The sequence below is a fragment of the Trichoderma harzianum genome (assembly GCF_003025095.1).
Source record: "Trichoderma harzianum CBS 226.95 unplaced genomic scaffold M431scaffold_2, whole genome shotgun sequence".
In the NCBI taxonomy this organism is placed as follows: Eukaryota; Fungi; Ascomycota; class Sordariomycetes; order Hypocreales; family Hypocreaceae; genus Trichoderma; species Trichoderma harzianum.
Window position 1 is genome coordinate 1,344,775 of NW_020209250.1, and position 24,079 is coordinate 1,368,853.

General features: G+C 51.4%; 10 protein-coding genes and 1 pseudogene across 11 annotated transcripts; 5 read left to right on the forward strand and 6 right to left on the reverse strand.

Annotated features, from left to right (window-relative positions):
- Nucleotides 1-723: 723 nt before the first annotated feature.
- M431DRAFT_490567 (hypothetical protein) lies at nt 724-7,448 on the forward strand (the record flags this gene model as incomplete). The annotated part of the gene is given in 10 exon segments (XM_024916817.1): nt 724-808; nt 1,013-1,229; nt 1,344-2,656; nt 3,445-3,467; nt 3,487-3,659; nt 3,722-4,368; nt 4,430-4,764; nt 5,813-5,954; nt 6,053-6,228; nt 6,363-7,448. The coding sequence occupies 10 exon segments, from the start codon at nt 724-726 to the stop codon at nt 7,446-7,448; spliced, it is 4,197 nt and encodes a 1,398-aa protein (XP_024778614.1).
- Nucleotides 7,449-7,640: 192 nt separating this feature from the next.
- M431DRAFT_291036 (hypothetical protein) lies at nt 7,641-8,363 on the forward strand. The gene has a single exon (XM_024914088.1). It carries the CDS (start codon nt 7,833-7,835, stop codon nt 8,256-8,258), a length of 426 nt encoding a protein of 141 aa, XP_024778615.1. The 5' UTR covers nt 7,641-7,832; the 3' UTR covers nt 8,259-8,363.
- A 33-nt stretch (nt 8,364-8,396) lies between these two features.
- On the reverse strand, nt 8,397-10,698 carry M431DRAFT_1614 (hypothetical protein; the record flags this gene model as incomplete). Its single annotated transcript, XM_024912989.1, has 2 exons — nt 8,397-10,211; nt 10,321-10,698. The coding sequence occupies 2 exons, from the start codon at nt 10,696-10,698 to the stop codon at nt 8,397-8,399; spliced, it is 2,193 nt and encodes a 730-aa protein (XP_024778616.1).
- A 644-nt stretch (nt 10,699-11,342) lies between these two features.
- M431DRAFT_75704 (hypothetical protein) lies at nt 11,343-12,179 on the forward strand (the record flags this gene model as incomplete). The annotated part of the gene is made up of 2 exons (XM_024922378.1): nt 11,343-11,600; nt 11,670-12,179. 2 exons carry the CDS (start codon nt 11,343-11,345, stop codon nt 12,177-12,179), a joined length of 768 nt encoding a protein of 255 aa, XP_024778617.1.
- A 467-nt stretch (nt 12,180-12,646) lies between these two features.
- M431DRAFT_74072 (hypothetical protein) lies at nt 12,647-13,432 on the reverse strand (the record flags this gene model as incomplete). The annotated part of the gene is made up of 2 exons (XM_024922188.1): nt 12,647-13,046; nt 13,110-13,432. The coding sequence occupies 2 exons, from the start codon at nt 13,430-13,432 to the stop codon at nt 12,647-12,649; spliced, it is 723 nt and encodes a 240-aa protein (XP_024778618.1).
- Nucleotides 13,433-15,482: 2,050 nt separating this feature from the next.
- Nucleotides 15,483-15,953, reverse strand: M431DRAFT_74835 (hypothetical protein; the record flags this gene model as incomplete). Its single annotated transcript, XM_024922273.1, has 2 exons — nt 15,483-15,530; nt 15,609-15,953. 2 exons carry the CDS (start codon nt 15,951-15,953, stop codon nt 15,483-15,485), a joined length of 393 nt encoding a protein of 130 aa, XP_024778619.1.
- Nucleotides 15,954-16,357: 404 nt separating this feature from the next.
- Nucleotides 16,358-17,973, reverse strand: M431DRAFT_503899 (hypothetical protein). Its single transcript, XM_024918377.1, has 5 exons — nt 17,954-17,973; nt 17,670-17,691; nt 17,498-17,574; nt 17,194-17,439; nt 16,358-17,122 (listed from the first exon to the last, which is right to left on the reverse strand). Exons 2-5 carry the CDS (start codon nt 17,683-17,685, stop codon nt 16,559-16,561), a joined length of 903 nt encoding a protein of 300 aa, XP_024778620.1. The 5' UTR covers nt 17,686-17,691; nt 17,954-17,973; the 3' UTR covers nt 16,358-16,558.
- A 365-nt stretch (nt 17,974-18,338) lies between these two features.
- Nucleotides 18,339-19,287, forward strand: M431DRAFT_544145 (annotated as a pseudogene; the record flags this gene model as incomplete). Its single annotated transcript has 1 exon — nt 18,339-19,287. A coding segment is annotated over one exon (550 nt), but the record flags the coding sequence as incomplete, so codon positions are not given.
- Nucleotides 19,288-20,055: 768 nt separating this feature from the next.
- On the reverse strand, nt 20,056-20,978 carry M431DRAFT_503901 (hypothetical protein). The gene is made up of 3 exons (XM_024918378.1): nt 20,918-20,978; nt 20,577-20,838; nt 20,056-20,505 (listed from the first exon to the last, which is right to left on the reverse strand). The coding sequence occupies exons 1-3, from the start codon at nt 20,918-20,920 to the stop codon at nt 20,486-20,488; spliced, it is 285 nt and encodes a 94-aa protein (XP_024778621.1). The 5' UTR covers nt 20,921-20,978; the 3' UTR covers nt 20,056-20,485.
- Nucleotides 20,979-21,245: 267 nt separating this feature from the next.
- M431DRAFT_75914 (hypothetical protein) lies at nt 21,246-22,089 on the forward strand (the record flags this gene model as incomplete). The annotated part of the gene is made up of 3 exons (XM_024922401.1): nt 21,246-21,385; nt 21,478-21,661; nt 21,772-22,089. 3 exons carry the CDS (start codon nt 21,246-21,248, stop codon nt 22,087-22,089), a joined length of 642 nt encoding a protein of 213 aa, XP_024778622.1.
- Nucleotides 22,090-22,504: 415 nt separating this feature from the next.
- On the reverse strand, nt 22,505-23,320 carry M431DRAFT_478088 (hypothetical protein; the record flags this gene model as incomplete). Its single annotated transcript, XM_024915637.1, has 1 exon — nt 22,505-23,320. The coding sequence occupies one exon, from the start codon at nt 23,318-23,320 to the stop codon at nt 22,505-22,507; it is 816 nt and encodes a 271-aa protein (XP_024778623.1).
- Between the last annotated feature and the right edge of the window lie 759 nt (nt 23,321-24,079).

Consider the following 24,079-nt stretch of genomic DNA (forward strand, 5'->3'; position numbering starts at 1 on the left):
TGATACACATCGATCCATGATGGATATCCATGGGACTGACTATGCAATTCAGCCGACTGTGATTCCACAAGCGCTTATAGCCGCCAAATACCTACTACATACTCACGAAACAGAAGTACCCTGCAATACTGGTGTTTGGCCGTTTCAAAAGCGGTTATGGACCCTTGGCTTGCAGGTCGTACCTCGGTGCGGAGTAGCGCTGGTAGGATCTACAGTACAGCACATTTGGTGTAAGCAAAGCGGATGGACGCCTCGACGGCCTTTATCTTGGTTTTACGGCCGGCAACGTACCGCTATCTGTGGTAAATGAAGAACCCAATTTGGTAAATCCCTCGGCAGCTAAGCCAACTTGGAAAAAGGGCATGTTCCATTTGGCTTTTTTTTTTCTTCGTATTACCCGTGGTGGCTTTGATTAATATCCAGGCATAGATAGAAGTCTCTTGGCTGTACTGTAAATAACTGCTGGAGCACGAGGCTTACAGGGTTTGGTGGCTTGCCTTTTTACTTCAGTGCGATTTTTTTTTTTTTTTTTTGCGCCAGGGCTCGTCGCATCGCATCTCACTAATAAAAAACTGCGGACTCCGGGGCCACGTCTTCGCTTTTCCCTCCGCCTACTCTGCCTGTCACTCCCCTCCGCTGTCACTCCATGTCGGTTCCCAATATCGTCCCACGACACATTGAGATCCTCCCTGACAGCGCTGTCGACTGCCTGGGATTCCCACCATGAGCGGCACGCGACGCGATGCCCCGCCGCATCACAAGCACAAGGACAGCGTTCCTGACGCGGGGCTGAGAAGTCTCGATCATTGTAGGTCCAACACAGCTCCCGGTGGTGGCGGTAGAAGAGATGAAGACAATCCTCGAGCAGGATCGGTGTTGTGCGACGGTCATGAGAAGATCGAGCATCGGGGGAGAGGAGTTGAAGCTGGAGCGCAGACGAGAGGAGCAATTAGAGGGGACGGTGACATTCAAAGGCAGCAAGACGCATGCGCTGACACAAGGCCACCTGTAGATAAAAGAGCGCTGCCAAAATGGAGATATAACTTGCGACAACAGGCGCTCCCGCTCATCCGCTGGGAGACGCCGTATCTGGCTGCTCTCCAGAGCAAGTTGCGCACCCCGGCGCTCGACAGCTACTTCGCCATCACGGCCAACCTGGGCACGCACACCTTCTTCATGATCTTCCTGCCCATGCTGTTCTGGGGTGGCTATGCGGCCTTTGCCAAGGGGTATGTTTGGGGATGAAGAACCTGCTTCGTTCAAAAGTGCGGCGGCATCTACTGTCGCTTGATCTACTTGCTATATGGGTTTGGAGCTTGGGATTGCTAATGTCGTGGGCGCAGATTGGTCCACATCTTGGCGCTGGGTGTCTTCTGGACAGGCTTCATCAAGGACTTTTACTCGCTGCCCCGGCCACTGTCGCCGCCGCTCAACCGCATCACCATGTCTGGATCCGCCGCGCTCGAGTATGGCTTCCCTTCGACTCATAGTGCCAATGCCGTGTCCGTTGCCGTCTACGCCATTCTGCACCTGCGCGACCCCCTCAACACCTTTTCCGACACGACAAAGCTGCTCCTCGAGATCCTGTCGTACTTTTATGCTGTGTCGATTGTCTTTGGGCGACTCTACTGCGGTATGCATGGGTTCTTGGACGTTATCATCGGATCTATAATGGGGGCTGGTATCACCGTCCTGGAATACTATTACGGGCCGCCATTGGACGCCGCAATGCAGCACGGCACTTGGCTGGTTCCCGTCATCGCTGGCTTGGTTGTTGTCGTCTTTGTGCGAATTCATCCCGAGCCTGCAGATGATTGTCCGTGCTTCGACGATAGTGTCGCCTTCGCCGGCGTAGTAATCGGCTTGGAAGTCGGCACTTGGACTGTCGGAAGGACTTTCCTAGCTGGCGCTGAGTCTAGCATGGGTGTTTTGCCGTATGTGTCGTGGGTTATAGCGGCAAGGATGGTTGTGGGAATCATTGCCATTTTTGTTTGGCGCGAGACTATGAAGCCTACACTGCTCAAGGTCTTGCCTCACCTATTCCGTCTTATCGAGTCGACCGGCTTTGACCTGCCCCGAAGATTCTTTACGCCCGCTAGCGAGTACAAGTCTGTGCCTCCCGGATCGCGGTTGGATACATTATTCCCGACAGCCTCTGATTTTCCTCGCATGGTTGAGAGTATTCGACATCCCACAACTCGAGGTCGATCGGTCTCTATCGGGCCTCAGAGCGCGGCGGATGCATACGAAACCTTGGCTTACCGGGAACGGCAGCGACGGGACAGCATTGGAAGCAATGCAAGTCTCAAGAGCAAATCAAGCAATATGGATCTCAATGGCAAAGAGGAAGATAAGTCAGGCAAGGGAGCACAAACTTCAGGTGCCCAGAAGGCAGCGTTTAATGATAATGAGTCGCTGAGAGGTCCCAATGACATTCTGGTTATGCAGGGATCAGAGAACGGGAACCCGGATATTTATCTTTCCATGGAGGATGCGCGTGACGAGAAAGAAGTCTTTTCTCAGCTGGTGAAGCCGCGAGTGAGATATGATGTCGAAGTTGTCACGAAACTCGTGGTTTATGCAGGTAGGAATCCAACATTGCAACCCTTGAATATCGAGAAGACGACTAACGAGACAAAACCATCACAGGAATCTCGTGGCTTGCAGTGGCAGGAGTGCCCATGGTATTCAGCTTCATTGGTCTCGGCGTTGTCCGTACGGTTGCAGAACGAATTGCCTCTTGAGCAGTGACCGTTGCGCTTAATTGGTTCATGGTAGGCGCAAATCGTTTACACGTATACGTTTCCTTTTGATGAACATAGGGACATGATGGGGCGTTTTCATTTTCTTGCCTTGTTCTGCTTCTTTTATCCTTTCTTGCTTCACGAATTTGGGAACTTTTCAAGCCATTCTATTTTTCTGTTCTGGCACGGCGACTGGTCGCATCATGTGAAAGACAGCCATGAGACAATAAACGGAGAGAGCATGTATCCTAATATTCCTTCTTCCTCTTATTCTCCCTCTTCTTCTTTTTACGATTCTTGTGTTATTATCATAATCATCTTTTTGTGTATATTGGAAAGGGTATTGGGCGGGATTGAAGAAATAGGAGAAATGAATACAACATTGATCCAGAGGACGTACAATTACGAGAAATAAGAATGTACCATACAGGACCTACTAGCAGTAGTCATTAAGAGCATATATTACTACCTGGTCGTAGATGCATTGTGTGATGTGCTGATGCTTAAAGTACATCGTGCTGAGTGTTGTGGCTTCCAGTCCTTTAGTGGCTAACCTTGCTCCATGCTGTGGCGCAGTTGCAGGGGTTTTAATGGGCAGAACACGTCTCGGCGCGTGTAGCTGCTGCACTTGTTCAGCTCCATACTTTGCACATGACAAAAAATTAACGACGACGATTGCATCTTGTCACCCAGGGATCAGCTCATTATAAAGCCATAGACCAAGTGGAATTGAATCGAAAAGCTTGAATTTTACCTCTGCAACTGCTTTTCCCCGCCAAAAATGTCCGACTACGAGGATGAGATGGACGTTGATGGTCCTGGTCCATCCGCCGATATCACATTCTCGGCTGAGGCGACCAAGGGCAAACGGAGTGCTGCTAACCTGCCGGTTGAAGTTGAAGATACCCTGCCATGGTACGAAGGAATCGAAATTTGTGCTCTTGAACAAAGCAGCCCACTGACAATACCTTGTTCAGGGTTGAAAAGTATCGTCCAGTAACGCTCGACGATGTGTCCGGCCACCAAGACATCCTAGCTACCATCAACAAGTTTGTCGAGTCGAATCGCCTCCCTCACCTGCTTCTCTACGGACCTCCCGGCACGGGAAAGACGTCTACCATCTTGGCCCTAGCACGACGAATCTACGGCACTGCCAACATGCGCCAGATGGTGTTGGAGTTGAACGCCTCCGACGATAGAGGCATCGATGTTGTCCGAGAACAGATTAAGACGTTTGCTAGCACAAAACAAATCTTTTCCATGGGCAGCAGTGCAGCAAAGGGCAATTCGATTGCAGGGTTCAAGCTCATCATCCTGGACGAGGCGGATGCCATGACCAACACCGCACAGATGGCACTACGAAGAATCATGGAGAAGTACACGGCAAACACACGGTTTTGCATCATTGCCAACTACGCTCACAAGCTCAGCCCCGCCCTGCTGTCCCGTTGTACGAGATTTCGGTTCAGTCCGTTGAAGGAGGGGGACATTAGGGTGTTGGTGGAGAAGGTTGTAGAGGAGGAGAATGTCAAGATCCAGGGTGAAGCCGTGGATGCACTGGTGAAGCTGAGCAAGGGCGACATGCGAAGGGCATTGAACGTGCTTCAGGCTTGTCATGCATCAAGTGAGTTTCATTACACGCAGAGGTTGTATTTGCTGTCCCAAGCTAACTATTGAGCGTGAAGGCACACCATTGAGACTAAAGAACGAACCCAAGCCGCCGGAAAGCGAGATCAAGCGCGAGACAATTACGACTGAAACGATTTACAACTGCATTGCGGCGCCTCAGCCTGATGCCATCAAGGAGATTATGGAGACGCTCTTGAGCACGCCGGACGTGACGAGCTGTCTGAATACGATTAATGCGCTGAAGACAACGCAGGGCCTAGCGCTGGCAGATATTATCACAGCGCTGATGGAGCAGCTGACGAAGCTCGAGGTGAGCGCAGAGGTTATGATTACCTGGCTGGAAGGCCTGGCGGAGATTGAGCACAGAGTTGCTGGAGGAGGCAGCGAGATGGTCCAGACAGGAGCGGTGGTGGGAGTTGTGCGAGGAGGGGTAGAATTGATGAGCAAGTGAGCAAAGCAACGCCGTTTGAAAAGCAAGTTGACGCCGTGTCTGTAAATGAATACAGGCAAACGAGTAAGAGACTATACGAGGGACAAGCAATTGAGTCACTCGCATTGCAGTTAACAATTCGTCATGATTAATTGATTGATAATGATAACAACATCAAAAGACTAATTACTCCGTTATTCCGCATCGTATCATTGTCATTATCTGGGGCAATATTCCGGGCCATATTCTCGCGAAACGGACAGAGCGAGTTTTAGTTGCGGGTGGCGCAGAAGAAGCCTCAAGCAGTTAAACAGCCCAGCCACTCACGACTCGCTGAAAGTCCCTGAAGGTCCCTGAAGATTCCCCATCCGGCGGGATTTAGACTTCACGTTACGTCAGAAACGCGCGCGGGTATTGGCAATCACGGCGCAACTCTTTTCTTTCCTTTGCTCTTTCTTTCTTGGAACAGCAAGTGCCAAGTCTTCTTGATTAAGGCAAAAGATAAAAGATAACGAAACAAACTTCTTTTCTCTTCTGCAACTGCAACTCGTCTCTCTTTTGTCAGCTTCATCGGCGATTCCAAATTGCATCCCCGGCAAATTCCGCTTTTGTTTCTGTTTGTTTGTTTCTCCCGCCACCCCCAGCAATGGGGCTCTGCCGGTCTGGGGCTCTGCTTATCGGCAACTAATGCCCGGGGCGCTGTTGTTGCCCGGGGCCAGCGCCGCAATCCATCCAAATCCACCCACGGAGTAACAGTTCGCTTTTCTAGCTGGTCTTCGCGAATATCGTTCGTCGCTCGCCATCGCTATTCTCTTTTCTTCGACCCATATCAGTGCCTCTGCCGTGCTCTACCTGCATCTGCCGCTGTAGCCGCCCGCAGCAGCCGGCGTCTTAGCTGTGGTGACAACAGAGCAACACATATAATAAGACACCGGAACTGGGGCGCTTCTCGATGTCCATGTCCGCCTCCCCAAGAGAAGTGGCCATGCTTTCTGCGAGCCCGAGCGAGGCGCCCAGCACCGCCGGGCTTCCCTTGCATTCGGGAGCCGACGTCCACAAGATCCCGCAGATCCTGCCGCGAGAGCGCGTCTTTCCCATCCAGATTGGCGGCGAGCTGTTCAAGCTGTCCGGCGCATCTCTATCCTCTGATGGTTCGTCGCGTGCTGTGGCTTGCTTTGGCGAGACCAACCCCTGATCTCGGTACCCTTGTTTGCTAACTTTCCTTTTCTTCTTCTTCTGATTGATATAGCGCCGTCTTATTTCTCGCAATACTTTCTCTGCCAGATCAAAGTGGCTGAGAGCAAAGGCGAAGACCCCTCCTCCACGATCCGGACGCTGTACATCGATCGCGATCCCAAGACATTTAGAGACATTGCGCTGCACCTACAAGGATATCATGTGAAGCCGCGGGACGGGACGCACTTTGTGCGCTTATTTGCGGACGCCCAATTCTATAATCGTATGCTTCTCTTGTGAGCCCAATGGCTCCCAATTGCCTTACAGGATACCCAAGGCACTAACCACCTCTGTCACGTATAGTTCCTAAGCTCATTTCTCAGCTTAACGAGGAGAGCATCTTCATGTCCATCGGCCATCGGGAATTCCAGATTCCTCGCGACGTCCTCAACGATCCTGCTAATTCCCCAAACTACTTCTCCCTCGGCTTCGCTCTCTTCTTCTCCCAGCCAAACGACCTCTTCCCTGGCCTCGATCGCGAGGGGCTGATACGCCCGCCCTCTATACTTCCTCCTTCGGTTCCCAACCGCAACGCCGACACCTTTGCCGAGCTGCTACGCTTGTTGCGTGGGTATCCGGTCAGCATTCGCGACGAGAATCATCGACAAGAGCTCCTTCGCGACGCTCGATACTTTCACTTTAAAGGCATCGAACAGCAGCTTGTTCCGCACTCCATCAGCTATAACCCTTTGCGCCAAATCGAAGAGATTGCCTTGCGGCTGGAGAATGTGCAAAAGAGTGGCGTTAGCATCTCAACTGAAGAGTCCGACGGGGCCTCGCGCTCCTCCGTCAGGCATGTCAAGTATGCACGCCCATATGTCGACAATAAGCCGGCAGAGTTGGTATTGGAGATTGGAGGAACCACGGCCAAATTCGTCTTCTCAGCAGAAGGGGTGAGAGCCGAGTTCTTTGGCGGCACAAAGGCTAGGGTGGCGAGAATGTTAGAGGTGGTTGCGACAAAGCTCAATCTGCCTCCGACCACGCAGCCACTGGGCCTCCTCATGGCGTCAGGGGGTGCCAGTTCGCAACCAGCCACGCCAGGCAACACTCCTCTCAGTGAGGATCTCGTACGGGTCGTCTTTGAAGCAGAGTCGTCAATCATCCTTAATGGTGAAGACTATGAGGCAGATCTGAGCAACTACGAAGCCGAAGATGCCACTCCTGCTATTACCCCTGATACTGAGACTCCTGTGAATCCCAGAAAGCGCCGGAGGACGGGCGAGAGCATCGATATTGGCCTTCCTCACGAGGGCCAAGAATGGGCTGTTAAGACCGGACAGTTTAGGCTACGCATTCAGGAGAGCAAGAGCGGCAAAAGCGCTGTCGAGTGCGTTTTCGTGGCCGTGAAGATTGATGCTGTGAGCTCGGAAAGGGGTAGGAATAAGACGAGAAAATTCCTTAGCGACTGATTTTGAATAACTGGAGAGGAGAAAAAAATGGAGGTATTTTTGTATATAACATGTAATGAGCAAAGGGTAAGAGAAGGGAGTTTATTGAATTGGCTTGCTTGGGGGAACGAGGCGATACCAAATATTCGGAGGTAATTGTACATCTCTCTGCCTTGTCCTTATTAAGAATTATTTTGAGCTTGATGCCATTGTGTTGATGTGAGCGTAAGATAAGATACGTTGACTTGGACTACATATATTCTCTTCTGTTTTTGAACAAATGAAATATTCCCGTGAGATATCAAGCAAATGGTCGCTTTTCAGGCACCATGGTGGATTTGGGCTTTTTCTAAAACTAAAGAAGCGGCACAAATGCAAAAATCATAAACACCTAGCAATTATGCAATGCAATTGGGGATCAATTTCAAAATATCAAACACCAGGAGCAAAAGTAGCCAAAGACCAAAAGGAAACAAAGTAAAAACAACAAGAAAAGCAAACACCCTCATACCAATTTTGTTGACTTCAAAGAGAACCTATCAAGGACCTTTGGAGAGTAAAACACAAGAAAAGAAACGCCAACACAAGCATGACATCCAAAAAACGCCGCCTTCGCCAGCGCTCCAAATTTGCCCTCCCCTGAATCCCTTTCCGTGTTGGGCATTGCGCGATGATGAGAGAAAGGAAAAAGAACATAGAGAAAGAATGACTGGAAGAAGGAGAAGAAGAAGAAAAGGGGGGGGGGATTGCCCCCAAAAAGAAGAGGAAGAAAAAAACAAGAAATATGTAAAGAGGATGAACAAGGTGATCCATCTCCTCATATCAATATAAATATCCCAGCCAACCGAACCCAGCCCAGCCCAAACGTCGCCGCTTATACCACTCTTTATGTACCCTCCGTTGCATAAATTCAAAGCATAGGGGAAAATGAAAATTGAAAGAAGAAGCAAAAAAAGAAAAAAAGACACCTCATGCGTTCCTGGGCCTGGACCTGGATCTGCTTCCAACCGTGCCTATTGGGTTGCTTACGTTCCGCCGGCCCATGCCGGATGTTGGCCGGCTTTGTGGTGTAGCTGCGCCCCTAGTTGTGCTCCTGGCGCGTCCTCTTCTCTCGCGGATCTTGGCTAGAGCTTCTTCGCGCGTCATGGTCGGTATCATTGCCGGATCGCTCGTGTCAAAGCTCGCACTGCTGCTGTTGGACGCAGTTCGCATGCCCCGGGTGAAAGATAACGAGCTAGAGGACCGCTCGTCTCGAACTGGGACGGTTGTGGTAGTTACTGAGTAGGTACTCTTGGAAGTAGATCGGGAGTCGGGGGCTGGGCGTTTCCGGGGGAGAGAAAACTGTTCTGGCTGAGGCTCTGGTGCTGGTGCCAGCTTCAAGCCCCCTTCCTCCTCCTCCTGATATCGCATTATCCTCTCCTGAGCGGTTTCGTTGTCACGGACCGTCGGGATGCTATGAAAGTTCGGAAGAGAGTCAGCTAGGGCGTCAATTCGCGGAGCATTGATGAGCGACATGAGCGATGATCTCCCGTGGGATAAATCATAGGCTGATGGCTCGGTAGACGGTGTTCTCGCAAACGTACGTTGATGTGCTTCTGTTTTTTCTTTGAGAGGAGATGGCTCTGGCTCAACCTCCTCGTGAGCCTCAATGACAATCTCTGCCTTGCGCTGTGCCTCCAGCTCAATGGCCTCTTGTTCAGATACTGTGCGGAAGACGCCCTCCTTAGGGTAAAAGACAGTGCTTCGCCTGGCACCCTTCCTCACCTTTCCCAGCTTCAACTCCTGCTGCTGCTGGGCGGGTGACGGAAGAGGCTGAGTAGACACATCCTTCTTCTCCTCAATGGAAGCCTCCACAGAAAGTCTCGTCTTTTCAGGGGTCGCTCGGGGAAGCTGCTGCATCATGCTCGTCCGACGTTTAGACTTGGAGCATGGACAACAATGCATTTGGCACTCGGCTTGCATGAACTCAATCATCTCCTGAGCCCGATCAGCTCTCTGCCTTTCCCATTGCAATTGCTCAGTAAGCTGCTCGATTTCCAGCTCGCTAGCAGCTGACGAGACGATCTCCATTGTTGAAAGAGAAACACGGGGATCCCTGCACCTGATAGTCGATGCGATCCTTCGCTTCCTGGGGGGTGACGCAAACTCGTCATCTGCTTCCTCGGCTGGCAGGGGAATACGACCCTCGGCAGCGAGACGTGCAACCTCTTCGTTCTTGGCCGCCACCTTGTAGGCATCACGCTCCTGTTCGACCAACTTAAGGCGGGCGAATGCTTGTTCGAGCTGGTCCTGCAGGTTGCTAGCCTGGTATTTCGCCTCAAACGTTTCTTGCTCCCGGGTGCGGCTCTTCTCCCTTTCGGTTTGTAGTGATTCCTCCATTAGCTTGGTCATGGACTGCGCGGCTTTGACCTCCTCATGGAGCTGACTGATGGTGGACTGAGCCTTGAGGTTTTGCTCCTCCCGAGCGAGGCTCCGGTCCCTTTCCTTTTGTAGTGATTCTTCGACTAGCTTGGTCATAGCCTGTGCTGATTTGAGGTCCTCCTGGAGCTGGCTAATGGTGGCTTGAGCCTTGATGTTTTGCTCCTCTCGAACATGGTTCCTATCCTTTTCGTGTTGTAGAGTCTCCTCGATCAATTGCGTTGATGCCCGGGTGGATTTGAGGTCTTCCTGAAGCTTGACAATGGTCGATTGCGCCTTGAAGTTTTCCTTCCGCGCGCGTCGAATTTCTTTTTCCCACAGAGCCTGGGTGTGTGCGTGTGTCTCCTTTGCGCGTCCATAGTTTTCCTTTTCGTCGAAAAAAAGGCTCACATTAGCCGGCCATACTGACGAGAAAGAATAAAGTGTGCCACGCTGGGGGGTTAGGTGATGGAAGCAAAGGGCTCTGCCAGCTTACCATGACGGTTTCCAATCTCTCGCCCACTCTCCTCTCCCGCTCCTTGCCCTCCTCAATCTCCCGCCGCAAGGCTCCGGCTTCGTCCTTGATGCGCCTCATCTCGGCCTCGGCCTCTTCGCGACCCAGCATGGCCCGCTTCAGCGCCGCATCGGCCGACTTGCGCTCCTGCTGCCTCGCCTGCATGCTCATGTTGTTGAACTGGCTGATCTTGTCGTGCACCGTACTGTCGCGGCTCGCGAGGTTATCCGATGATGCTCCCTGAGCTCGCAATGTGCCAAAGAGATTCTCGCGGCGCTGGTTCACGCGATCGGGTGATGCCATCTGGAGGGGTCCACCAGCGGTCGCGGGGGAGTCGGGAAGACTCGTCAGCTCTTCCATTTGCTGCAGCGTGAGTTGTTGTGAACGGCTAGGGTCTTGTCTCGCGTCTGATTCGCGGCCGGTATCTCGTCGTGGCGATTCCCTCGAGGGGATCCGTACTCGTATGTATCGCGGAATATTTTCTCTTGTAGTTGCAGATGAAGCCTTACTCCGTACTGGGCAGGGTTATGCAGTTGTGGGCTTGTTAATAATACAACAATAAGGTGCTAATGCTGTTTACCAATTTCCACCACAAAGATTGTGCCAAGTGGGCTCTTGTTGCTTTCAGTTGCTGTGGTGACGCCCCATATTAGCGATGCCCAACCCTTATTAGGACTAGATGCCACGAGTACCCACTGCTCAAGCAAGACAACGCCTGGGGGTGGGCTGTACCGAGGTATTCAGCCGACATTTAGCCCTCATGACTTGCATCTGCCAACGTCTAACATTTGAAGAACCGCAGCTGCAAACCTGGCGTGTCCGCAGCAGAGCCAATCAGACCACCCGGGCATCAGCAACGGGAGCTTGTAAGTCCCGATGCGGGTATGCAGCTGTAAGCTTATGGCCACGATTTGAACTTGACCTTGTCAATTTCAATCCCATTCTCCAAAATCCAATCGCTGCCATAAAAGAGCTTCATCAACGAGACTCACAGCTCAGCAGCCATGGCGGACTCGGAACTGCGCCAGCGGAAACAGCCGGACGCTGCAGAGGCTACCAGCCCAGCAAAGAAAAAGTCGAGCAAGTCAAAGGTCGAGGATGAAGATGCCTACTCCCCGTGGCTGGATGTCTTGCGCGTCATTAGCTTCCTGTTCGTGGCTTCGTGTGCGCTCAGCTACTGGATCAGCAATGGCGAGAGCTTCTTCTGGGGCATGAGGAACAAGCCCAACTACCTGAGGGTAGATTGGTGGAAAGCCCAATGGGTTCGTTCATCCCCGCCTGACAAGCAAACAAAGAAGCCGAAAAAAGATGAATTGCTAACCATCCGACAGCAAGGTCCCATCTACCTGACCCCCGAGCAGCTCGCCGCCTACGACGGCAAAGACCCTTCCAAGCCCGTCTACGTCGCCATCAACGGCACCATCTTCGACGTCTCCCTCGGGCGCCACATCTACGGCCCCGGAGGCTCCTACAACTACTTTGCAGGCTGCGATGCCGCCCGAGCCTTTGTCACAGGGTGCTTTGCCGAGGATCGCACGCCCGACATGCGAGGCGTAGAGGACATGTTCCTGCCGCTGGACGATCCTGAGACGGACGCCCAGTGGACCACGGCCGAGATGAAGGAGATGAAGGAGATGGAGCTGATTAGGGCACAGCGTCAGGTGCATGATGCGCTGAAGCACTGGGTCAACTTTTTTGGAAACAGTAAAAAGTACCACAAGGTGGGCTACGTCAAGCGGGAGAAGAATTGGCTGGAGAAGCAGCCCAGGAGGGAGCTTTGTGCGCCGGCTCAGCAGGGCAGGTCGAAAAGAAAGCCAAGACATTCCAAGGAAGAGAAGTAGATGTATATGAAAGAGAGGGGGGAGAGAACAGCATGCATATGATCAATGACTCCAAAAGATTCATCCTCGTCTACGTCTAGATACTCACTTTGCCTGCTTGAACAAGGCAATTGCCAGTGCAGTTTCTTTAGCAGAATCAAGAACAATTCATCACACGTCACAAGGCATCATATGAACAAATTATGATTAGAAAACAACTCCTTCATTTTAAATAAGGTATCCAGATACATTTACACACATGGTCCCTAGCATGTGCTCTAACCCAGGACTCTTGCTGTCCTTTCCCCTTTCATAAAAACCTAAGGGAACAGATTACTTCCATCCCGCTTCAGAAAAAAGAAAATAGAAAAACCCTTGCTTGCAAGGAAGATGCATATATGAATAAAACCCCCCAAAATATGATATTACAGATCGTCGTCCTTTTTTTACCCGATCAACACCACGTTCATGTCGTCACGTCACTCCGTTTATAGCAAAGCAAAGGCAGCAGCCAGAGCCAGCAGCAGGCTGCTGGAAACGCCGACAGATGAGGCAGCGCTCTTGGGGATGCCAGTGTCTGTGGCGCCACCGGGAAGAACACCAGTGCCAGAGGGTGAAGAGGCACCGGTTGTGACGGAAGGAGGAGGAGCAACGACATCGGTAGGAGCAGAAGCAGGGGGAGCGGCAGGAGCAGAGCCAGCATCGGTAGGAGCAGCAGCAGGAGGAGCGCTAGCATCGCTACCTGATCCAGAGCCAGAGCTGGGGCTGGGGCTACCGTAGCTGGGAGGAGAGCCGGCAGGGGCACCAGAGCCGGAACCAGAGCCACCCTGAGCAGTAGAAGCAGCGGTTCTGTAGTTGGTAAGAGAACGGGTAGAGTTGGCAGAGGTGCTACAAGTTGAACAATGTTAGTATTGCGCTTGATTTATTGTCATCGGCATCCTGGACACTCACTTCTCATTGATAACCATGGACATTCCGCTGGAGCAGTGCTTGGCCTGGCTGCAGAAAATCCAGATGGGCTTGGTGTCGTTGATCATGACGGTGAAGACGGGGATCTCCTTCTTGGAGGCGCCGGCAGCAACTGGCATGAAGCTGGACCAGATGCCAGTAACGGAGCTGTTGACCTGGGAGATGGGAGTGCAGGGGTGGTCAAAGTCGGACTGGGTGACAGTGTGGTTGCCAGCCCAGAACTGGAACTGAACCATGGATCCGACAGCAGCCTTGATGTTGTCGGGGTAGTACTTGAGAGCAGGCTGACCGGCCATACCAGCCATGGGGTTCTGGCCAACTGAGACGACCTGGACATCGACGGCTAAAGGACAAATGCGTTAACACATCAGCTTAAACAATGGCAAAACCCGGAGTAACTCGACGTACCTTGGGCAATGGCAGCAAAGGCCGCAACGAGGAGGGTAGTGAATTGCATCTTGAATAAAGGTTTTTGAGCTTTGGTTTGTTTTTTTCTGAAGAATAGGCCGGCCTAAAGAGAGAGAGTACCAGACTTCCCAAAATAAAACCTTGAAAAAGAGAGGAAGAGGAAAAAAGAAGCAAGATTAAGTCTTGAATAGGTAAGAGAATGTGAATGAAAACGATAGAACCAGCAAAGGACTAGCCTTTGGAATGTAAATGTAACTGGATAGAAGAGAAGAGAAGAAAAGTAAGGATACAAAAGAAACCCCACGGACAAACAGTAGAACGATGGTTGACAGAAGTTGAAGAAACAACGGAAACATGATGGCTTTTAATCTCCATTCATGTCACTCTCAACGTCCCCATTAGCGTCCTTGCACCTTGCTTGAGGGGGGCATCGTTTACGGGGAACGCAGTCGTCTAGGAGGCGCCTATCACATTTCCTCAAACAACGGGGCGTAGCTCGAGTTGAGGCCGCTCATAGCGTGTATGAGACTGGTTTGGCCATAGACGCTGGTCTCGACTCTCCCAGGTCCAGAAACATGGTAGACTCAGCTCAATCGGGTATTCGAAACGCGGTGCCCCAGATGCTGTACACCACGCATCTCTCCCAATGGCAAGGGTCATGACAGACGAAGTCAAGCTGCTAACCTTGCTTGGCCTGCCGCTAGCACGGACAGCAGTTCTCCTTGCCATGCTGAAGAAACATTTCGACCCTGGTGCCTCGACCGGGACCTGTCTCTCACACTGACTAACCGTCATGGGCGCCGGGCGATGCTGAAGCCGGAATTGCATTGTTGCAGGCAGGCCGCGCCACACCTAATTTTGAGGGGCCGGGGCCGGGGTCTGATGTTGAAGCTGCTTCAAGTCGAGCGTCTCCGACACACGCGAGACGTGGTCGGTTTCAGCGCAGGCAAACGCAGTGACCGCATGGCCTCGACGCAAATTTAGTCCTGATGGGCTTGATGTTTCCAATTGCGTCCAGGCAGTTCTTTTTTGACAACGTGCCTGGGATTTTGAAGGCTCAATGGCGTCAAAGTGCCGTTGTCAATTGGGCAGACGCAGAGTCGTAGACGCCACAAGCCCCCCTGTCGTATATTTGCAGAATGCCGGACTATTAATACGTTAGTGAAACGCTCTAGTAACCGACAGCCATGCGCACGCCCTGAGCCGCAATAACGGACAAGTCATGATCCGCCTTCTGAGAAACGACCAAGGCCAAAGGCGGCAATTGTTTTCTCGCTTCGAGTCGGAACGTCGCCGTGAAATTTATCAGCACCAAGATGAATAATGCAAAAGATAAGGGTCCGGTAGATTTAAATGATGCTATTTCGTGTCGATTGCTCTTTTATGCGTAGAAAATCCGTGTCAGAGACGGATCGATTAAACTTCTAGTTGGCGATGAGTTTTTCTCAATGATCATCAAGGAAAAGATGAGAAGCAGCTCTTTGTACAACCAAATTCCTCGAAATAAATCGCAGACACTCTCAGCCAGGTGTAATAGTAAATCTGACCAATAAACTTTCATCCCTTTCCCACCATGGTCATGGATGATTTTGCATTGTGAATCTAGCATCGCATCGGAAACAATGCGTTTCATGCACGCCGTCTCTCGCGTGGTTCTCGAGGGGAGCTGGAGGCATCCGGCCGGCGTTGTTTTGGCCTTCCGTGCAATATGAAACTGTTGCGGAGACATTCTTCAGTTGAGATTTGTGTCACTGTGAGGAGATAATGGCGAATCTACACACCCGCGAAGGCTTTCGATAGCTCATGGGATGGCCGAAAGCAGGGGCCCGGGACGCGCATCATCTCCCAACCAGATCAACCGGACGATGTTGTAGCAAATGGTTAGTCCCTCACGGGCCAGATACAAGTAATGGCAGCTGGACGTGACATATTAAAGTCCTGTGGCCCCTAAAGATCCAACAGCAGCTGAGGTGTGACCTTTTCCAGGTCTTCGACCTTTACGAGGAAACCGTTAACATCATCTGAGCAACTCAGGAAAAGACAACACGAATTCCATGCTACCAGTAATCTTACCTCTAGAAACCCGCCTGGCTTCTCGACAGCTGTTCTTGCGATCGCCTCTCGAACGAAGATATCAACGTACTTGCCCACCGCCGTGTTGGCATCCCTCGACAATCTCGTAGCCTCCTTGGCGAAATACTCGTGGAGAATCCGGGTCAATAGGGCTTTAGGGATTGACTTTTCTGGCTCTGCTTGCTCTTCCCCTATGTTTATTGTTTGGTTCGCCGCTGGGGCCTGGTCATCTGAAGACTCGAACGGGTTACTAGACTCCGAGGCATCGCGAGCAGGCGGTTGAGCTTTGGTTGCCTTGGCTGGCCGGCCGCGACCAGCTCCGGTGGAAGATTGTTTAGGTGGCATTGGAGCCTTTTGCGATCAGTTCGATTGCTCTCCGGCGTCTGTATACACAGCTAGACAAGGGCTATGTTTGGACAGCAGTGACTGAAGTAAATTGCGCGCTGTGTTGAAATGTTCACGATGATACGCAATACATGTAGGTGGTTTATAGGCAGGTACTTGGAGCTTGGGCTTGCTGCCTTCCCAATCGCAAGCGCGATACGTTTTCTTAGTCAGCAACGCACACGACAACCGCAAGGCTGAGAACAATCGCGAAGGAAAAAAATGCAATTTTGAGGCACGGTACAGATTGCACTTGGAGTATCAAATCAGAGCGTTGTTGTTTAAATCTCTAAATCAAGGGAACTTGCATTGGTGTATAATTACAGCGACCTAGAAAGCACGGCAAGAGCCAAAACGACTAATACGCCGTGCCCATGCCAGTCTAACCCGCAAATAGCAACTGTTACACAGGTCGGGATATCTGGCCCAACTTCCCTCAATACCTTCCATTCCGGTCTCCTTTTTGATCAACCAGTGGACGCCGCATTACACCCACCTGGCCAATTAACCCCATCTCCGCGTTGAGACGCCCGGAGAATGTCTATACAGAACGTAGAAAAAGCAATTTAACCAGAGCCACCGGAGAAGGCCTTTCCGAAGAGAAGGATCTGGAGCTGATCGTAGATGGACAGGACACCAGCACCGGCAACACCACGGAGAATGTTGGCACCAGCACCGTTGAAGAGAGACTTGACACCGTTCTTGGCAATGATCTGGCGGGCGGCATCGAAGGAGTTCTTGTACTTGACGGCCTCACCAGAAGTCATCATCATTCGTCGTCGGATAGTGTCAAGAGGGTAAGCAGCGATACCGGCACCAGTGGTGACGCACCAACCGAGAGCGAAAGAGGCAAGGAAGTTGTTGGCGAGGGAACCGACCAGGAGAACAGGCTTGATGGAGTCGTACATGCCGAAGTAGAGACCACGGTAGACGATGATACCAGCGACGGAGGGCATGAAACCACGGTACAGACCGGCAATACCGTCAGAGGCGAGGGTCTTGCGGTAGACGTCAACAAGACCGTTGAACTGGCGCTCACCACCCTTCTTGGCGGACTTGGCATCGTTGGCAAGACGGGTACGGGCATAATCCAGGGAGTAGACGAAAAGCATAGAAGTGGCACCAGCAGCCTGGTAGAGTATCAGTATCAAGCATGTGAAGATGAGGGGTTATTACCGCAAGGTAAAGAAGAAAAACTTACACCACCGGAGGCCAGGTTACCGAGCATCCACATGCCGTAGCCATCACGCTCCTTCTTGAAACCGAACATCTTCTTGAACTTGTCACGGAAAGCAAAGTTCAGGGCCTGGGTAGGGAAGTATCGGATAACGTTGGCAGTGTTACCACGCCACAGGGACATGACACCCTCGTCGGCGGCGGTACGCTTGAAGCAGTCACCAATACCGGCGTAGCGGCGGTCGAGACGGCCGTTCTTGATCATCTCATCCTGTTGTCCTAATTAGAAAAGAGTTTTCACAGTTGTAGATCCCCGAGGGGAGACAAACCTGGTTCTGGATGAGGAGCTTGACACGCTCAATGGGGGCGGCAGCAGTCTTGGAGACAGCGGCGGAGACACCACCCACTATTGAAGTTTGTTAGTTTGAGTTCTTGATATTTGACGCGAGCCGCCGTCTATGTGTTATGCTTATCCCGCATAAGCATCGAATAGTGACTTACTGAGGAAGTCCGCCATGAAGGGCTGAGAGAAACATTGTTAGCGGTCAGGTTTCACATGTGCAAACGCGATGCAAAAAAATTTCTCATCTAGGCGCACGATGAAGATTCTTCACGACTGAGAGCGAGGCCCTGGCAGACATCATTACACAGCATCTCAATGTCATCTAGACGGTTCAATTGATGATACTGGCAAAATATCTCTCGGAGTCGTTTCGGAATCCTCCCGTGGCGTACCCAATGGAGGGGGACGAGGCGGGCAGATAAGGCAGGCAGAATCAACTTACCGGCATGCCCAGGACCTTTTGAGGCTTCTCAGACATTTTGACCGATGTGCAAACGCTTTCCCGGGAAAAAAGAAAGGATTGAGGGGAGATGGAGATGAAAGGAGGAAGAGGAGGACAACGGGGGGAGTCGAGCGAAATAAATTCTGCACCGACGGGCGAATGGCTTTGGGGGGGGAGGGAAAAAAAAATTGCGGCGGGTCTCGAAGGGGACACTTTTTCAGAGCGACTCTTTCCGGCCGCACTAGCGCTGCAGGCTTGGGCCGCGCTGCTTTGCCTTCCACGGCAACAGAGCGCTACAGCGCGTGGCAGCCTCAGGCAGAGCGCCTTTTAAGGGCCGTGCCAGCGGCCTAAAGGCGCCGGAGCAGCGACCTTCAGGCGCCAGGAGATGCGCGCCAGGTTTTTTCGTTTTTTTTTTTTTTTTTTTTTGCCTTGCACTTTGTTTGGGCTCTGCACTGTGCTGTACCACCCACGGCCACAACGCCTTGATGTCACCCTGGGTGCAAACAACAACTTGCACCCGGTCCGCCCCGATCTTGCTCCCGCCGAGGCCACCCGCCAGTGCGAAATTCCCAACCTGCCTATTCCTGGCGTCTCCGAGACACCCAGAGAACAAAGTACTCCGTATAGAAGAATGTTGGACACGCACTTTGCGCTCTTCATGTCCACACAGCTCGTCACCGCTTCAGCCATGGCCCCCCAGATTTGTGCATGGAAGATACATATGGAGGCCTATCAGTGAAGCGTGCTCCGTAACATGCAAGTCCAGCTGGCAGCTGAGAGACGACAAATATAGCTCGTCATTTAGCCGCGTAGTCTTGGGGCCTTGCAGCCATCATATGGCACCAATGTCTAGTTCACGGGACTTGAGGTCAGCCCCTTACTGTCATGACTCCAGATCCCAAACACTGTTGGAGCGAGAACAGCTTGAGGCTTAGCGGACACCCCGGCTTCCGTGGGAATGCACATACAGCGAACGATAAGGAGTGCAACCATCCCGAAGTCGCATTGTCCATCTCGCCCAGGCATTGCCACACCGTTGCCGCCGATCTGACCGGCCGTGAGAAGCCATCCCGCCTACTCCGGCTCCACCGGTGCAAGGGAGGCCGAGGTCTCCAGCCTTACAATGTTACAGGTGGACACTGTCGGTCTTGGTTCAGAGCCGGCCAGTATTTGCCTCAAGACTCGTATCAGGAGCACGGGCGAAGAAATCTATCTCTCCTAAAAACTCTAATCGGGTCTATCGCTGTTAGGGGTAAAGGCTGTGCTGTACCTGTCGCACTAAGAGGAAAATAAGACAAGAACAGGAAGGGAAAAAGAAAACCTGGAGAAAAAGAAAAAGAAACACAGCCGCATATCTCCCCTGTTCCATGAGACTCGTGCCTGAATTCCACATTCGTTCTCCAGCAGACGTACAGTAGCCGCGTATTACAAGTCAAGTGTCCCCTTTCCCGAGCGGCCTGGCATTATTCTGCCTCAGGTTGTGGACCTTGATAGCAGTGTCGCCTCAAGCGCGAAATGTTTTCACTCACAAAGCGTTGATTGGTCGAGGACTTGCAGAACTCCGACTCTTCATGAATGCTGCGACGAATAGAAAATCTCAACTTGTAATAATCGGTGAGATAGACAACACACCGTAGTATATAATATGGCTTTGCCCCGGTTCACTTGCACGATACCCGCCATCGCCATCTTCACAGTTTCCATTGGTTGCATCTCACCAAACATTGGAAGGCAAATATGGATGCCTTGATACCTAAGAACAGGAGGGCGGAGAAGGGCTAAGGACCGTGGCTGATGACCTGCTCGGCATTATCACAATCTGGTTTGATCTGATTGGGCCACTGTCCAACGCCACACACTCTGGGAATATCACAACATTCTGAGGGAGTTGGCGAGAATAGCTATAGATGCATGGGTCAATCCTATGCCACCAAAATCTTCTCGCGAGCAAGGTTTTGGTTATTTGCAACATGAGAGTAATAATGAAGGAACATGGTCCTCTCTGTATGGACGTTGGTAGGTAATACCTCGGGAGTAAGACGATGACAGAAAGCTAGGGGCTAGAGTGGATAGGCCGCACATTCAGAATTGATGTTGATCTAAATGCAGTAGTAGCAGTTGAACCGATGGCGTATGCTGCATGGCATGGCGCAACATCAACATCGCGATTACGCATGTCATAAAAAAAAGAGAGATAGCATAAGCCCGCCAATGCGATACTAATATTGCGGCAACAAAGCATGAGTCCATCCCATAATCTCATCACAATTATTCGCAGAACGGACATGTGCGTCACACAAAGGTCAAGGAGGGATTCGCGTCGTTTTGGTCATTTTTTGAAGTTCTTCATTCCGTTGCCATTTGCTAAAGCGTTTCCGGTTCCCATGAAATGCTACACCGAGCATGAAAAGCGTCCCAACTAAGGCTTTATATACCTCGTATCATCCTCTTCACTCATGGTCCCATTTTCTTCCTTTCAGACCAACCAGGCGCCAAATCTCAATGCTTTAACTTTCAAACATGGTGGTAAATTTACTCGCCGATGGCACGGGCTGCGCAATTTGTCAGTGTCTCTTGTCATCTTTCAAAGCGCGCACAAGGGGAACGGATTGGTGAGTCGTACTGTAGATCTTCATCTTGCTATGAGTGATGACCGGCTTGATCATGCCCTTCTCCTCGAGGTCGCGGATGCACTGGCGGGCGAGGGAGCCGTTGATCTTCATTCGGTCGACCAGGACGGCGACGGTGACGAGGCGGTAAGACTGGACATCCTTGTAGAGCTTCTCGGAGATGGTCTTGTCGAGCAGGACGGCGTGCTGGGCCTTGTCCTTGACCTTGCCCTTGGACCACTTCTTCTTTTGCTTCTTTGCTCCAGCTGCAGGCGCCTGTGAATTTTAAAAGATCAGCATCTGCATAGCGACACCCATTTCATCATGGTCGGCGGCGGCGGTGATGGTGGCATACCATTTTGTCTGTGATGTGCTTGGCTTGTCGACGGAGGAGTGGTGGAGGAATTGGAATTTTTGGCGACGACTTAGAGTAGCCCTCCCGCTTCAACGGTTTGCCCACTTCCGAATTCACCAGGGCAGCCGAGCCCTAACCGAACGTGGGTGCAGGGTACGTACCTAACTTTTCGCGCCATCTGATTCGCCCGATGCACACACCACCAAAATTTCCCTTCCACGCCGACCAAGCCCACCTTTAACCTCTTGAAAAAATCACATCTCGACAATCCGCAATACTAACCGCAGTCCCGCCCAGCACCGGAATTTTCGACTGCAAATAGCCCAAGATGTCTGACGGTGGTGAAATCGAGATCGAGAACTCTGTCGTTACCGACGCCCTCCCCAAGGATATTGTCAAGGAGGTTGGCAACGTCAAGCTGTTCAACAAGTGGGACTACGATGTCGAGGTCCGCGACATCTCTCTGACGTACGTTCGAAATCGCGAGATTGGAGAAGATTGAATTTTTTTTCGCCAAACATTGGAGGAAGTTCTCTTGTGCTGATGGATTGATCAAATAGCGACTACATTTCCCTGCGAAACCCCGTCTACGTCACCCACTCTGCTGGCCGATATGCCGTCAAGCGATTCCGCAAGGCCAACTGCCCTATCATTGAGCGGTTGACCAACTCGCTCATGATGCACGGCCGCAACAACGGCAAGAAGCTGATGGCTGTCCGCATCGTCGCTCACGCCTTCGAGATCGTACGTATTTGGACGCGACCCTGAGAGAGAGAGATAGGAGGAATACGTCTTTGCCAAAGGCAGACGAAAGACAATTCAAAATTCTTGCTAACACCAATTCCTCACTTCAGATTCACCTCATGACCGACCAGAACCCCATCCAGGTTGCCGTTGACGCCATTGTCAACTGCGGTCCCCGTGAAGACTCTACCCGAATTGGCTCTGCCGGTACCGTCCGTCGTCAGGCCGTCGATGTCTCCCCCCTGAGGAGAGTCAACCAGGCCATTGCCCTGCTCACCACCGGTGCCCGCGAGGCTGCTTTCCGCAACGTCAAGTCCATTGCTGAGTGCTTGGCTGAGGAGCTGATCAACGCCGCCAAGGGCAGCAGCAACTCATACGCTATCAAGAAGAAGGACGAGTTGGAGCGTGTCGCCAAGAGCAACCGATAAAGGTTGTGCGGTTGGTTACCTGGCTGGATGGAGTGTGGCTTTTGGCGCGGATCAGGCATTTTTCAGAATTGCATTTTGCGTTCGGGTCTGGGAACGCGGACATGGATTTATCTCAGGTGGCTCCTAGAGTCTGAATAAAAAGCTGGGCTCAAAAAGGGGCTGTTATGAATCATGCCTTTTGTGTCTCTAATTTACCATATTTTTCTTATTTGTGATTATAAGAGAGAGACCAAAACAAAAGTGCAACATGGAGCGTCAAATAAGGAAAAAAAAAAAGTTATTACTTCGTTACGTGCCAGGCTTCTTTTAATCTTGAACTATACTCTCTGTCTCAATGCCATAGGTGATGTTCTTGATGAAGACCATGTGCGATTCTACTTGTTCCCCTCCACCATTCGGTTGCTGGCCGTGGTGCTCAGATCTGGATATCCTTTTGGCCAATGTCTAGACGCAGAAACATTCCAACGTGGGGAATGCCTTCTTCATACCACCTCCCCATGCCCTCGTCAATTTCAAACCCCCATTTCGCCCATGCCTTGGCAACTTGCTCCTGTGCGTGGACGCAAACGAGACCTCCCCATTGCGGCGCCTGGGCCTCTGTCGACGCTCCTAACTGCTCAAGCCCCAGCTCTCTGATACTGGGGTCAAAGAAGGACGGGTTGGCCTTGATCCAGTCGAGTGCACTCTTGACAAGCTGGCCTGCAAAGCGGTAGCCTCGATAGTCCTTTACAACTGCCAATCTTCCCAGCTTGATGTATGGTTCCTTGCCGTCATGAAATGTCGTCGGCCGATCTTGAACAAACGGCCGGGATGACGGGCCATCGTGGTTGCTGGCATCATCCTCTTCGCCTTTCAAAACTCCGTTCCAGTAATCTCCACCGGGCTTTGGATGAGGATCATGTGGGAAGGGAACCATGCGAACAGTTCCCACAGGAGTGCTTCGAGTAGAACTCTTGCGTGGCCGCACGACGTTTCCTTCCTCATTCCGAATCTCGGGCACCTCTGTCTTGTTGACGCTGACGTAAATGACCCAATGGCAAGATCGTGCATCATCGACATCGAACTCATTTTCCTGTGGAACGCCTTGTTCCTTCACGAAGACTTCCTCGCGAACCTCCATGGCATCGAGGAACGTCCGAGGGATTGTTGAGGGAAGCGTGTCTCGAGGAACGCCAAGCTGGAAGCCATCGAGCTTGCTAGGCTCGAGAAGGCTGACGAAAGGGGTTCCCATGATTGCTTCCTTTCCCGTGGATGACGAGAGGCGGTTTGGTGTTCTTGTTTGGTGGGGCGAAGACTATATATGCGGTATGGGCATTTATTGTGTATAGTAGGCTTTGCAGCTGGTGACACACCGTCTTTGAATAGAGAAGAAAAAAATTATAGAGAGAAAATACAGGTGGCCAAGTCTTTATGAAGTTGCGGGTCTATATAGAGGAAACTTTTCGCCATTCATGGCGTGCGCAATGCACGTGGCCTTTGTATTATTTTGAGTCATACTGCAAGCCGAACATCAAACATCCATTTGTATGAGTGAATGCTGCTGCGAGTGGCAGTCTAGACATTAAGGTTAGAATAGGGCGCATTGCTGCTGCACAGGGCGCAGAGACACCAATGGATGGATGTCCAGTGCCGCTAGCTGCATTAAGACAATGCACCTTTCCATTCTAAAATCTAGATACCTTCTCATAGAATAGTTGCATTCTACCTTTAGTATAAAGTCATTGAAGTTATAAGAGGTCAAAAATCACATTCACAGCTCATTGATCCCATTTCATCTATCATCTTAGGTAGGAATTGATGTGGCAGCCCTTCTCTAACAGAGTTTATGCAGTCAGAAGGATTGATGTGGGTAGCACCAAATGTGGGTGTGACTCCGTACAGAATGCTACAGTGCACGGCATCTGTATTAATGATGCTCGATATTGTATGAACAAGCACATCCGGTTGATCTGAATTGGATTTAGCATCAAACTCTCACTGATTTCATAAA

What these genes read in the sequence shown, in the direction of transcription:
- M431DRAFT_291036 (XM_024914088.1), top strand. Translation starts at nt 7,833, where the DNA reads ATGCAATTGGGGATCAATTTCAAAATATCAAACACCAGGAGCAAAAGT.
- M431DRAFT_503899 (XM_024918377.1), bottom strand. An exon ending in AGCTCCTCATCCAGAACCAG is followed by an intron (nt 17,440 to 17,497) that starts GTTTGTCTCCCC and finishes TTAGGACAACAG; the next exon opens with GATGAGATGATCAAGAACGG. An exon ending in GTAACCTGGCCTCCGGTGGT is followed by an intron (nt 17,123 to 17,193) that starts GTAAGTTTTTCT and finishes ATACTCTACCAG; the next exon opens with GCTGCTGGTGCCACTTCTAT.
- M431DRAFT_503901 (XM_024918378.1), bottom strand. An exon ending in TAGCAAGATGAAGATCTACA is followed by an intron (nt 20,506 to 20,576) that starts GTACGACTCACC and finishes CAAATTGCGCAG; the next exon opens with CCCGTGCCATCGGCGAGTAA.